The sequence below is a fragment of the Squalius cephalus genome, assembly GCF_949319135.1.
Source record: "Squalius cephalus genome assembly, chromosome: 11".
In the NCBI taxonomy this organism is placed as follows: Eukaryota; Metazoa; Chordata; class Actinopteri; order Cypriniformes; family Leuciscidae; genus Squalius; species Squalius cephalus.
Window position 1 is genome coordinate 33,736,352 of NC_137132.1, and position 14,868 is coordinate 33,751,219.

At 38.1% G+C, this 14,868-nt stretch overlaps 1 protein-coding gene across 1 annotated transcript; it reads right to left on the minus strand.

Annotated features, from left to right (window-relative positions):
- Window positions 1-52: 52 nt before the first annotated feature.
- Window positions 53-14,794, minus strand: ech1 (enoyl CoA hydratase 1, peroxisomal). The gene is made up of 10 exons (XM_079885788.1): window positions 14,317-14,794; window positions 9,897-10,065; window positions 9,220-9,308; window positions 8,024-8,148; window positions 5,893-5,941; window positions 5,223-5,287; window positions 5,027-5,097; window positions 4,862-4,933; window positions 1,166-1,316; window positions 53-461 (listed from the first exon to the last, which is right to left on the minus strand). Exons 1-10 carry the CDS (start codon window positions 14,345-14,347, stop codon window positions 357-359), a joined length of 927 nt encoding a protein of 308 aa, XP_079741914.1. The 5' UTR covers window positions 14,348-14,794; the 3' UTR covers window positions 53-356.
- Window positions 14,795-14,868: the final 74 nt, after the last annotated feature.

A 14,868-nucleotide genomic window follows, 5' to 3' on the forward strand; every position in this document is an offset into this window, starting at 1 on the left:
TACAAAACCAAACTAGTTTCTCTTCACAAAAAGTCCATACTGACATGACCTATACACTCATTTTAGCATTTTTTTATTTCATTTTAGGTATCTGTACACGTTTAGATTTTAGTGTGCATTCAGCACTGAACATGTTTAGCATTTTTTTGGTTAGTTATTTGACATCTGTGAGGCAGACTTTAAGGCACCCATTAGAAAACATTAAATCAAACTTTCATTTTAATCAACCAGTCCTAAAAAGACTCAACACCAAACCCTTAGAGTTCGCTGAAGGTGGAGACGGACTTGACATTCGTAATCGCGAGATATGCTTTAGACAAGCGAGCGGATCAGATCTAACTCGGGTGTGTAGACTCTCAGAGCTTGGAGAAAACGATTTCTTTGAGGCTTTTCTTCTCCATCGCGGCCTGCGCTGACTTCATTAAATCTTGGGTTTGGAGCATGCTCATATTCCAGGTGCTCTACACAAACAAACAACAACAGGAGACAGTTTCTCGGTTTAATCACGGGACGTCACATGTTGTTACTGGTGTGCATTCACATGCTTTTACATCAATCAAGTATAAATAATGCCACGAATTAGTTAAATCCCTACTCAAGGGGAATGAAATTATCCGTAACAATTAACAGGGATCGTATTAAAAAGATCCCTGGAGTCCCCGCTCTCACTCCCAAATACTTTTACAACCACAGAACACTTTTAAAGTGCAGAAAAAAAGAGGAATTTATTATCAACGTATTATCAACATAAACTTCGGGAAGGGTTTAAGCCAAAACAAAAATACAAAAACTATTGATTAGAAACTAACCTAGAAAAGATTACAACGAAAATACAGATACCTCCCTTTCTACTAACATAAACAGGAGAAAACGTACAACAATAATCCACTTTTTTTCCTAATGAGCCTACTGCATTTTAGATTATGGGAGGCACTTCCAGTTTGGGGAAGATCCACTCAAAAAGACTGCTCTCCTAGTTTAATTTACAATATAACCTGCCTCTCATTGCTTCCATGCTGATGTTATTTCATTCCCAAGTACAATCTGGATCTAAGTTTTTCTGTATTTTTCCTTGTTATTATAAATATTATATTATTATGTCACCATGTCATGTTATATACACTTGTCTGTCTGGATGTTTGGCTGATGTGAGTTGGGATCTCACCATGTAGTCCAGGGAGTCTGCAACACTGTGGTCTCTGGAGTAAATGAGGTTGACTTTGGTTCCCTGCACTGCTACAGGACTTTTGCTGGCGATCTCTCCTGCCATCTCCAGAGCTCCGGCCATCATAGCCTCCTTATCTTGGAACACACGACTGTGGGCAACGAGAGAACAAACGCACACAGAAACTATTAGATTTTTCATGTAAATATACACTCACCGGCCTCTTAATTAGGTACACCTTGCTAGTACAGGATTGGACCTCTTTTGCCTTTAGAAGTGCCTTAATTCTTCATGGCAGAGATTCAACAAGGTGCTGGAAACATTCCTCTGAGATTTTGGTCCATATTGACATGATATCATCACTCGGTTGCTACAGATTTGTCGTCTGCACATCCATGATCTGAATCTGCCGTTCCTCCTCATCCCAAAAGCTGCTCTATTGTATTGAGATCTGGAGACTGTGGAGGCCGTTTGAGTTTAGTGACTCACTGTCATGTTCAAGAAACCAGTTTGAGATGATCTGATCTTTGTGATATGGCCTTTCATCCCACTGGAAGAGGCCATCAGAAGATGATACACTGTGGTCATAAAGGGATGAACATGGTCAGCAACAATACTCAGGTAGACTGGGGTGTGTAAATGATGCTCAATTGTTACTAAGGGGCACAAAGTGTGCCAATAAAATATCCTCCACACCATCAACAGCCTGAATTGACGATATAAGGCAGGACGGATCCATGCTTTCATGTTGTTCACACCAAATTCTGACCCGACCATCTGAATGTTGCTGCAGAAATCCAGACTCATCAGACCAGGCAACGTTTTTCCAATCTTCTACTGTCCAGTTTTGGTGAGCGCGTGTGAATTGTAGCCTCAGTTTGTTGTTCTCAGCTGAAAGGAGTGTTTTCTGCTGCTGTAGATCTTCTGCTTCAAGGTTTGATGTGTTGTGTGTTCAGAGATGCTCTTCTGCTTCAAGTTTTGATGTGTTGAGTGTTTAGAGATGCTCTTCTGCTTCAAGTTTTGATATGTTGTGTGTTCAGAAATGCTCTTCTGCTTCAAGGTTTGATATGTTGTGTGTTCAGACTCAGAGATGCTCTTCTGCTTCAAGTTTTGATATGTTGTGTGTTCAGAGATGCTCTTCTGCTTTAAGGTTTGATATGTTGTGTGTTCAGAGATGCTCTTCTGCTTCAAGTTTTGATATGTTGTGTGTTCAGAGATGCTCTTCTGCTTCAAGTTTTGATGTGTGGGGTGTTCAGAGATGCTCTTCTGCTTCAAGTTTTGATATGTTGAGTGATTAGAGATGCTCTTCTGCTTCAAGGTTTGACGTGTTGAGTGTTCAGAGATGCTCTTCTGCTTCAAGTTTTGATATGTTGAGTGATTAGAGATGCTCTTCTGCTTCAAGGTTTGATGTGTTGAGTGTTCAGAGATGCTCTTCTGCTTCAAGGTTTGACATGTTGAGTGTTCAGAGATGCTCTTCTGCTTCAAGGTTTGATGTGTTGAGTGTTCAGAGATGCTCTTCTGCTTCAAGGTTTGACGTGTTGAGTGTTCAGAGATGCTCTTCTGCTTCAAGGTTTGACGTGTTGAGTGTTCAGAGATGCTCTTCTGCTTCAAGGTTTGATGTGTTGAGTTTTCAGAGATGCTCTTCTGCTTCAAGGTTTGACATGTTGAGTGTTCAGAGATGCTCTTCTGCTTCAAGGTTTGATGTGTTGAGTGTTCAGAGATGCTCTTCTGCTTCAAGGTTTGATATGTTGTGTGTTCAGAGATGCTCTTCTGCTTCAAGTTTTGATATGTTGTGTGTTCAGAGATGCTCTTCTGCTTCAAGTTTTGATGTGATGAGTGTTCAGAGATGCTCTTCTGCTTTAAGGTTTGATGTGTTGAGTGTTCAGAGATGCTCTTCTGCTTCAAGTTTTGATATGTTGAGTGTTCAGAGATGCTCTTCTGCTTTAAGGTTTGACGTGTTGAGTGTTCAGAGATGCTCTTCTGCTTCAAGGTTTGACATGTTGAGTGTTCAGAGATGCTCTTCTGCTTCAAGGTTTGATGTGTTGAGTGTTCAGAGATGCTCTTCTGCTTCAAGGTTTGACGTGTTGAGTGTTCAGAGATGCTCTTCTGCTTCAAGGTTTGACGTGTTGAGTTTTCAGAGATGCTCTTCTGCTTCAAGGTTTGATGTGTTTAATGTTTAGAGATGCTCTTCTGCTTCAAGGTTTGATGTGTTGAGTGTTAAGAGATGCTCTTCTGCTTCAAGGTTTGATGTGTTGAGTGTTCAGAGATGCTCTTCTGCTTCAAGGTTTGACGTGTTGAGTGTTCAGAGATGCTCTTCTGCTTCAAGGTTTGAAGTGTTGAGTGTTCAGAGATGATCTTCTGCTTCAAGGTTTGACGTGTTGAGTTTTCAGAGATGCTCTTCTGCTACAAGGTTTGACGTGTTGAGTGTTCAGAGATGCTCTTCTGCTTCAAGGTTTGACGTGTTGAGTTTTCAGAGATGCTCTTCTGCTTCAAGGTTTGACGTGTTGAGTGTTCAGAGATGCTCTTCTGCTTCAAGGTTTGACGTGTTGAGTGTTCAGAGATGCTCTTCTGCTTCAAGGTTTGACGTGTTGAGTGTTCAGAGATGCTCTTCTGCTTCAAGGTTTGATGTGTTGAGTGTTCAGAGATGCTCTTCTGCTTCAAGGTTTGATGTGTTGAGTTTTCAGAGATGCTCTTCTGCTTCAAGGTTTGACGTGTTGAGTGTTCAGAGATGCTCTTCTGCTTCAAGGTTTGACGTGTTGAGTGTTCAGAGATGCTCTTCTGCTTCAAGGTTTGACGTGTTGAGTGTTCAGAGATGCTCTTCTGCTTCAAGGTTTGATGTGTTGAGTGTTCAGAGATGCTCTTCTGCTTCAAGGTTTGATGTGTTGAGTTTTCAGAGATGCTCTTCTGCTACAAGGTTTGATGTGTTGAGTTTTCAGAGATGCTCTTCTGCTACAAGGTTTGATGTGTTGAGTGTTCAGAGATGCTCTTCTGCTTCAAGGTTTGATGTGTTGAGTTTTCAGAGATGCTCTTCTGCTTCAAGGTTTGATGTGTTGAGTTTTCAGAGATGCTCTTCTGCTACAAGGTTTGATGTGTTGAGTGTTCAGAGATGCTCTTCTGCAGACGGGTGTAACTAGTGCTTATTTGAGTTACTGTTGTCTTTCTATCAGCTGAACCAGTCTGGTCATTCTCCTCTCCATTCTCCAAGGCATTTTCTCCCACAGAACGGTCACTCACTGGATTTTCTCTTTTTTGGATCATTCTCTATAAACCCTAAAGATGGTTGTGCGTGAAAATCCCAGCAGATCAGCAGTTTCTGAAATACCCAGACCAACAACCAGGCCACGTTCAAAGTCCCTTAAATCCCCTTTCTTCCCCATTCTGAAGCTCAGTTTTGAACTTTAGCAGATCGTCTTCAACATGTCTAAATGCATTGAGTTGAGGTCATGTGATTGGCTGATTATATGTTTTACGTTAATAAGCAGTTGAACAGGTGGACCTAATAATATGGCCGATGAGTGTAATTTTGTTCACTCTTTCCACATGTGAAGAGGATAGTCAATCATTACAGAGTTCTTAAATCTAGAGTAGGAACGTTTTTATTTTAAAAATCACTTATCACTATATTGTGAATGTACAGTATATATTATAAATTCAAAATAGCACATCATCTCATATCTTATTGCTTAAATATCTCACCTGACCAATCCACAGCTCTTGGCTTCATCGGCGTGCAGCTTCCTTGCAGTGAAAGCCAACTCATTCACAAGACTGAAAGACAGTGGGAGCAAACTTTACTATCAATTGCATAAAAACAGGGCAATGCTACTGGATCTATAACACGCTTTAAGATCAAGCTAGTACCTTCGACTTCCAATCACTCTGGGGAGACGTTGCAAAGTCCCGACATCAGCTGCCAAACCAATGTCAACCTCCTGAACAGGAAAGGGTGATCAAATCAGGCATTCAAATTTAAATCTCTGCAAATCTAAGTTTATTCTAAAATGGCATTAAATGGTCAGTTAAAATCACAACAACAATCTAATGAGACTGCCCACACCTTGACCTGAAACCAGGCATCCTGCGTACACAGTCGTATATCACATGCTGTGATCAAGTCCACTCCTGTAAAAGAAGACACAATAAAATGATAACATTTTATATATGGTTATGAAGAATCGTTTTCTATCTGGTGAAGGAGCAAACTTCTAGTGGAGAAACTAACTTCACTAGTACAAAGTTGTTCAAGGTGAGGAGGCCTATAATGAATGAATGAATTATACGAATTACTTGTGTAATTGAATATCATTACATCATAGCGCCTCCTGTCTTTGAGGTCATTTGTCCAAAAGGCCAACCAAAGTTTGGCTTGGTAGGACATTCTTGTCTAATAACTACTCAATGCTTATTGGTCATTGCTGGCCATATTTTTCTCATATACAATGATGGTCCCTTGGACAAAGACACTGCAAACAAAATTTCAAGTCAAACAGATCAATAATTCCATTAAGACATTTTAATGTCTGTCATAATTATAGCAAGCTATAATAACTACAGTAATAATAATAAACAAAAAATACAATAGGGTACAAATACTGATTGCTTCAACATCAAATAATACTAAAGAAGAAATTCTGAATTATAAATCTGTTCTATAATGAATTTGTTCTATATATTCAGAAAAAAAAGTATAAAATGCTGTGGAAATTTCTTAACAGAGGGAAACTAACCTCCTCCTATACATGCACCGTGAACGGCCACAATCACTGGTTTTGGACACTGTACAAAGAAACACAAGAGACATGATGAAACATGATTTCTGCATTGAGATAAAGCAGTTAGTTAGTTGCCATTGAATGTTATAGCCAAATATTAATGTTCATCTAAAAAATACTGCAATCCTCTTATCATTTTCATGTCATGCCTTTTCGCCACTGTTCTCAAATATGCATAAAGAACGAATCTTCATTTTTGTATAAACTTTTGAGTATATTTCCCATATTACCTATATCCCATTTATGGTATACAATACATATATTCTCATGTACAATATATGGACAAAAGTACTGGGACACCTGATCATTACCCCAGCAGGGACTGTAATGACATCTCATTCTAAAGACAGATATTAATATGAAGTTGGTCCGCCTTTGCAGCTATAACAGTTTCAACTCCTCTGGGAAGGCTTTCCATAAGGTTTAGAAGTGTGTTTATTGGAATTTATATCATTTTATCTTGAAGCGAATTTGTGAGGTCAGGCACTGATGTTGGACGAGAAGGCCTGGCTCGCAATCTCTGTTCCAGTTCATCCCAAAGGTGTTCAATGGTATTGAGGTCAGGGCTCTGTTACCCCTTTTCCACCAAAAAAGACCTGGTTCGAAACTGGTGCTGGTTCAACTTGCGAACCTTCTCAGAACCTGTTTGTTTTTCCACTGACTAGAGAGCCCAGCGAATGACGTCGTTACGTCACTGTGTACGTTGCCATACGTCTTAGCTTTCCCAGAAACGCTTGCGCCAACTTCAAGCATAACAATTGCAATGGCGGACAACATTGTCTTTCTGCAAATGTTTCTCCTGGCTTTGCGATCCTATATTGGGGTCAGAAGTAGACGTTTAGAACACATTTGTGCTGCTCATCTGGATAACTATAGACGGAAGTTACGTTCGAGAAGAAGTTCGACAATAACCCCGCCCCCAGCCCCCAAAGTATGCATGACGTGGTAAAAGAACGGTTCTAGTCCAGCAAAGAGTTGGTGCCCCTTTGGAACCAATTTTCCTGGCCGAGAACCGGTTCTTTGGCTGTCGAAACACAAAGAACTGTTTCGCAAGTAGGCACTGGCTCCGAACCGGCACCAGCACTGCCTTGGTGGAAAAGGGGTATGTGTGGGCCAGTCAAGTTCCTCCACAACCAACTCATCCAACCATATCTTTATGAACCTTGCTTTCTGCTGGGGCACAGTCATGCTGGAATAGAAAAGAGTCTTCCCTCAAAGTTGGATGCATACTGTAGCATTGTCCAAAATGTCTTGGTATCCTGAAGCATTAAGATTTCCCTACACTGGAAGTAAGGGGCCAAGCCCAACCCCTGAAAAACAACCCCACACCATTATCCCTCCTCCACCAAACTTTACAGTTGGCACAACGCAGTCAGGCAGGAAACATTCTCCAGGCATCTGTCAAACCCAGACTCGTCCATCAGACTGCCAAACAGAGAAGTGTGATTCGTCACTCCAGAGAACACTTTTTAACCGCTACAGAGTCCAGTGGCGGCGTGCTTTACACCACTGCATCCGACGCTTGGCATTGTATTTGGTGATGTAATGCTTGGATGCAGATGCTCGGCCATGGAAACCCATTCCGTGAAGCTCCCGCCAGACAGTTTTTGTGCTAATATTAATGCCAGTGGAAGTTTGGATCTCTTCAGCTGTGGAATCAGCAGAGCGTTGGTGATTTTTACACACAAATGCGCCTTAGCACTCGTGACCTAGCACTCGCTCTATGACTTTAAATAGTTTTCTGCTTCATGGAGTTGCTGCTGTTCCTAAACACTTCCACTTTCCAATAATACCACTTACAGTTCACCATGGAATATCTAGCAGGGATAAACGTTTACAAACTGACTTATTGCAAAGGTGGCATCTTATCACAGTACCGCTCTTGAATTCACTGAGCTCTTCAGGACGACCCATTTTTTCACAAATGTTTGTAAATGCACACTGCATTGATTTTATACACCTGTGACAATGGGTCTGATTGAAACACCTGAATTCAAGAATTTAGAGGTGTGTCCCAATACTTTTGTCCATATAGTGTATGTATTGAGATGTTTTCACAAAATGAATGATGATTTAAAATAGTAACCTTTTCAATAACAGTGAAGGTCTCTTGGTATTTAGCTATGGTGCGGCGCACGTTCCATGAGATCCTGGCGGTGTCATCTCCTTCAGGCTGTAGGATATCACTGGCCATGCCCATAAGGTCAATACCTGCACACAGATCATTACTATTCAGTTAATGATGAAATAATCATATATGGCATATAATACATAAAAATGCATTATAAGTGTTAAACATTTTTAGAATGTTACTAGCTGAATCAGTCCATGTTGCCAAAATAAAGAATGTTAGTTTCATTTCAGTTGTTAGTTGTCGAAATGTTGTTGAGATAAAATATCATTTGTGCAAATTTGAAATTGTATTTTCATATGATGAGAAACAGTCTGACTAATCAACAAACAAAAAAAATAAACAAACGAAATACATTTTTTTTTTAAAAGACTAGCAGCTGGTCAAATTTGGTAAGATGTTGCAAGAACAGTGTGTTAAGATACACTGTAAAAATTTAACATGTGCAGTTGTTGCTTTAAGGAGGTATTTCGTTGTTGTAACCTACTTCAATCAGTTTGATTCATCATTAAACAAGGGAATGCTGTTTTAACTTAATTGAGTTACATTGACCCAACATACAATTACAATTTCCATTAAAGTTCAGGATGGATATATTCGAAACATGCGCACCTGCTCTTTGCTGATCAGCGAATTTTGCTTAAATGAGAAATTGTGATTTGTGGTTATTAAACACATTAAGTTACATCAAAGTGAAATTTGACCAATTTGACCAAACGCAATTGACAGCGTGCTTAAGCAAACAAACAAAAAAAGCGACAAAGCATGCTGGGAGTACAGATCCAGGGCTGCATTTCTCAAAAGCATCATGAGCCAAGTTGATCTTAGAGAACATTTGAGGCAAAGGCTCTGCAATCTACTTGGGCTCACGATCCTAAACGCAGCCCTGGGCAGTGGATCTGTAGTTCCTATGATGAACAACACCGTTGACAAAACTAAACTGATTTCATTTGGATAAACTAAATTAAGTTGTGTCTTCAATTAAAAAATGTCTTCACTTAAAGTAAATAAGGGTAATGAATTATTTTTAGTGTATTTACATCAAGGTGGAAAAGGACTTTCATCATATAAAACAAAAGATTATATCAAACTTATTAATTAATGTTATCTAGCTGGAGAAATCAGGTGACAGTAATGCTTGATAGCTTTACCGGAAGTGAAGAGCTTCCCAGCGCCTGAGAAAACCACGACACGACACTCCGAGTCTTCAGCTATCTGATTGAAGCAGTCAATCATTTCACTGCAGGTACAACAAAAATACACACACACACACACACACACACACACACACACACACACACACACACACACACACACACACACACACACACACACACACACACACACACACACACACACACACACACACACACACACACACACACACACACACACACACACACAAATTCAGTCATGATGTGATTTTAGATAACTGAGATCATTGTGCACTTCAAATTCCAATCTCACACTGAATATTTTAAGAGAGCATAGAAATGGCATAAAATGGGCACTTTTATGTCGCTCTTTCTAGCATGAATGATGAGATATAATTTTTGAAAACATTTAAATATTTTATCAAATGTTATTGAACTGAAATTAATCAACACTGAACTGACTTGAGCTGACTGAGAGTTTGATGAAGATGCATCATTGATTCTGTCATTTTTCTCTGTATTACTGTACTTTATAAAGCACTGACTTGAATAAAATAGTACTATTCATGTCACTCTACACTTGTTTGTTCACAAAGCCTTACAGGAAATCTTAAAAGAAATTAAATGAATTATTGATATGGATATCAGTGTGTAATATGGACATGAGGTCGTACAGCCAGAATGCCTTGTTCATCGCATTGCGTTTCTCCGGCCGGCAGATCTCGACGTGAGTGACGGTGTCCACTGGCCGGCTGACTGACAGGGTTGTGAAGGGGGGGGTGGGCCCTCCTGATGAAGACATTCCTCTAACAGCGTTCAGGAAAGGTGCCAACAGACCCTGTTCTAATCACAAAACAGAAAAAAATCAGTAGATGTTCAATGCAGAGGACACCGCTGTTTGATATTAATCTGAATAACTAGTGAAGAATACATATACAGTATATATAGCAGTTTCTCTGGATTTACTATTTATATGTATATGTTTGAGTAAAATGAACATTTTTGTTGTATTATATAAACTAATCGACAACATGTCTTCCAAATTTCAAGTAAAAGCATTGTCATTTACAGCATTTATTTGGATCTTCCCAATTCCAGCCTTACTGAAGAACCTCCAGATCATCACCGATCCTCCACTAAATTTCACAGTGTGGCTTGTAGGCCTCTCCAGGTCTCTGTCTAACCATTAGATGACCAGGTGTTGGGCAAAGCTGAAAACAGGACTCATCAGAGAAGATCAGAGTCAGGTGTGACTCAAGGTTGTCCTGGAAGAAAACTTGCTTCCTTCTGCTCAGAAATGTTCTGAGGATTGTTTTTTTTCAGCAGGACAATGATCCAATCCAGCCAGGTCAATCAAGGTGTGCATGGAGGACCTCTAGATCAAGACCCTGTCAAGACTAGCCCAATCTCTAGACCTGAACCCATTGAAAACCTCTGGAATGTGATCAAGAGGAAGATGGATGGCCGTAAGCCATCAAACAAAGCTGAGCTGATTGAATTTTTTCACAAGGAGTGGCATAAAGTCACCCAACAGCAAACTGGCAAAGAGCATCTCAAAACGCATGAAAGCTGTGATTGAAAATCAGGGTTATTCCACCAAATATTGATTTCTGAGCTCTTCCTAAGTTAAAGCATTAGAATTGTGTTGTTTAAAAATGAATATTATATATATACATATTAATGCTGTCAAATCGATTAATCATTTCAAACATAAAAGTTTATTTAAATAAAATGCGTGTGTATATATATATATATATACAGTACCAGTCAAAAGTTTGGAAACACTACTATTTTTAATGTTTTTGAAAGAAGTCTCTTATGCTCATCAAGCCTGCAGTTAAAAAAAACAAAAACAAAAAAAAAACAGTAATATTATGAAATATTATTACAATTTAAAATAATGGTTCTCTTTTTTAATATACTTTAAAATGTAATTTATTTTTGTGATGCAAAGCTGAATTTTCATCAGCAAGTACTCCAGTCTTTGGTGTCTTATGATCCTTCAGAAATCATTCTAATATGATGATTTATGATCAATGTTGGAAACAGTTGTGCTGCTTAATATTTTTTTATAACCTGAGATACTTTTTTCAGGATTATTTGATGAATAAAATGTTAAAAAGAACTGTATTTATTTAGAATAGAAATCTTTTGTAACAATATACACTACCGTTCAACAGTTTAGGAACAATAACAAAATTATTTTTAAGAAATTAGTACTTTAATTCAACAAGGATGCGTTAAATTGATAAAAGGTGATGGTAACGATTTATATTGTTAGAAATGTTTTTATTTTGAATAAATGCTGTTTTTATGAATAAATGCTGTTAACATTTTACTCATCAATGAATCCTGAAAAAAGTATTCCAAAAAAATATATTAAACAGCACAACTGTTTCCATCATTGATAATAACTGAGTATCAAATCATCATATTAGAATGATTTCTGAAGGATCATAAGACACCAAAGACTGGAGTACTTGCTGATGAAAATTCAGCTTTGCATCACAAAAATAAATTACATTTTAAAGTATATTAAAAAAGAGAACCATTATTTTAAATTGTAATAATATTTCATAATATTACTGTTTTTTTTTTTTTTGTTTTTTTTTTTTAACTGCAGGCTTGATGAGCATAAGAGACTTCTTGCAAAAGCATTAAAAATAGTAGTGTTTCCAAACTTTTGACTGGTACTGTATATATATATATATATATATATATATATATATATAGGCGTGTTATATAGGTGTGTGTGTGCGTGTCTTTGTGTATAAATAAATAAATATATTTTTTTAAATCTGTCTCTCACATTGTTCTCGAGGAATTTTGGCTCGCTCTTCTATATAACGTTGCTTCAGTTCATTGATGTTTGCAGGCATTTGTTTATGCACAGCTCTCAAGGTCCCGCTGCAACATTTCAGTCGGGTTGAGGTCTGGGCTTTGACTGGGCCGGTGCAACACCTTGATTCTTTTCTTGTTCAGCCATTGTTGTAGATTTGCTGGTGTTCTTGGGATCGTTGTCCTGTTGCATGACTCAATTTCAGCAAAGCTTTAGCTATCGGACAGATGGCCTCACATTTGACTCTAGAATACACAGAAGAGTTCAGGGTCGACTCAATGACTGCAAGGTTCCCAGTTGGTCCTGTGTCTGCAAAACCTGCCAAAATCATCACCCCTCCACCACTGTTGGTATGAGGTGTTTGTGCTGATTTGCTGTGTTTGGTTTTCACCAAAAGTGGTGCAGTGCATTATGGCCAAACATCTCCACTTTGGTCTCATCTGCATGAAAGACATTGTTCCAGAAGTCTTGAGGTTTGTTCAGATTCAACTGTGCAAACCTAAGCTGTACTGCATGTTGCTTTTAGAGAGAAGCAGCTTTCTCCTGGCAACCCTTCCAAACATGCCACACTTGTCCCGTCTTTTTCTAATTGTACGGTCATGAACTTTCACATTTAACATGTTAACTGAGGCCTGTAGAGTCTGAGATGTAGTTCTTGGGTGTTTTGTTATTTCTCTGAGCATTGCACAGTATGCCCTTGGAGTGAATTTGCTGGGACGTCCACTCCTGGGAAGGTTAGCAACTGTCTTGAATGTTTTGAATGTTCACTGTAGAGTAATGGACTTCAGATGGTTTGTAAATGACCGTATAACCCTTCTCAGATTGATGGCAGCAACAACTGCTTCTCTAAGATCATTGCTGATGTCTTTCCTCCTTGTTATTGAGTTAACACACACATGAAGGCTCCAGACCAGCAAACTGACAAAACTTCTGCTTTTATAGAAGTGATCACACTTGCTGATGATCAGTTAATCAAAGGCATTTGATTAGCAGCGCCTGACGGATACTTGCCCTCTTAATTCCTGTGATTTATTACCTAATTTTAAGACGTGCCAAGGACCAGATGATTTTATTTATCATGTCCTGAGACATAAAACCATAGAATGCAACAGGGTGTCCTTTCTTTTTCACATGACTGTATATATAGTAGTACATCAAGAGAAACCAATCATTTTGCAGTCATCATCACTGATGAATCATCATTCATTCCAATGGATATTAAAATAACAAACCAAGTACAATCTGCAAACAAATGATACTAAACTGTTTCTCAGAATTAATTTAGCCATTTTTGCAATCACTGGTTCCAGCTAACTTGTAAACTTTATGGAGTTTGTTCCCATAAAGCTCACACAGGTGTTTTAAATTCTAGCACTTTAAATTACAATCACATTATATTAGCATTTAAATAAAGGCATTTTAGGCAAAAGGGGATGAGAAATTGGCCCATAATACATCCCTGATCTGACGAAATATTGTATTATTATTAAGGTAACATATACAATGTTTAATTCGTTAGCATTAGGTAATATGATCTAACAACAACACACAATACTTTTACAGCATATATTAATCTAGGTTAATGCTAATTTCTGCATACTCTATACTAATACATTTTAATGCATTAAGAAAAAAAAAAATGAATAAGATAGTATATTACCCACATGAAATATGTTTACAAAGTTTTAATACATTTTATTTCAAGTTAAATGTTAACAAATTATCCCAAATATATATAGTATTTTGTTTTGCTTAAAAATGGCTTATGTTACCTTTCTTTAAAATATATTCCAATTGGTTTGATATGTTCTGTAATAACATAAATGCGTGCTTTAAGTGTCCAAATACTAATCGTAATCAATAATAGCACATCAAGCATAGACATTTCCATAGAACATTTCCCTTTATTTACTTTTATATTATAAATGTATATACACGTTCCAGCTTGCAATTACAGCAAGTTTTAAAACTTGATTTACCCATTAAATATATTTAATTATTCACTCAAAGAGAGAATAACATATTATTGAGTGTGTGACCTTTCACCCAGTTAACAGACTGTAATGACACCTTCACCTACATTCAGTCACAGTTACAATTAATAACAAATTGGTTTAAAAACGAACAAAATTGAGTGTTGATACTTCATTTTTTCTAGTGTCCAATACTTAATACTTCTACAAACGCTAAATGTGTTAATGTGAGTAACGTTATTCAGAACAAATGCAGATAGATGATCAAACTGTGAGACTTACTTCTGAACGCAGAACTGAACACGAATGCCATCGATGCCCTTTGACCAGTATCGTTATATTTTCACAATCACAGAGCAGAGCAGTGTATAAAGAAGACTAGCACTGCAGTTATGTGGGCTTTATCTGTTTAATTGGAGGATACTCGTCGCAACAGAATGAAAACACTGATAATATCCGCCTCTGTCTTTAAGAAGAGTAGTTTATATTTTTAGGACGTCATCATGTTTTCCTCTGACGTACAGCGGTTTATGTTGTGAGAAATCGAGTCCCCTCCAGATGATCTTCCTCTTCTTGAAGACTTCTTCTTCTTTTTCTTCTTCTTTGGCACCACAGGCACACACCGCCACCTACTGTTCCTGTTCTTACATGGATGATGGTCACATTTCTATTATTTTATATAATTTCGGGTTCACAGTACATGTGTCTGGATTTCTGTCTGCTGTGTGTTCAGTTCCCATGGTAAAACCCCAGCTTGTGTGTTCTCAGCTAAACCTTTGTGTTTAAGTAATGTGATTCCCAATCAAATTCGTGTCTATATATTTCTTTACCCTT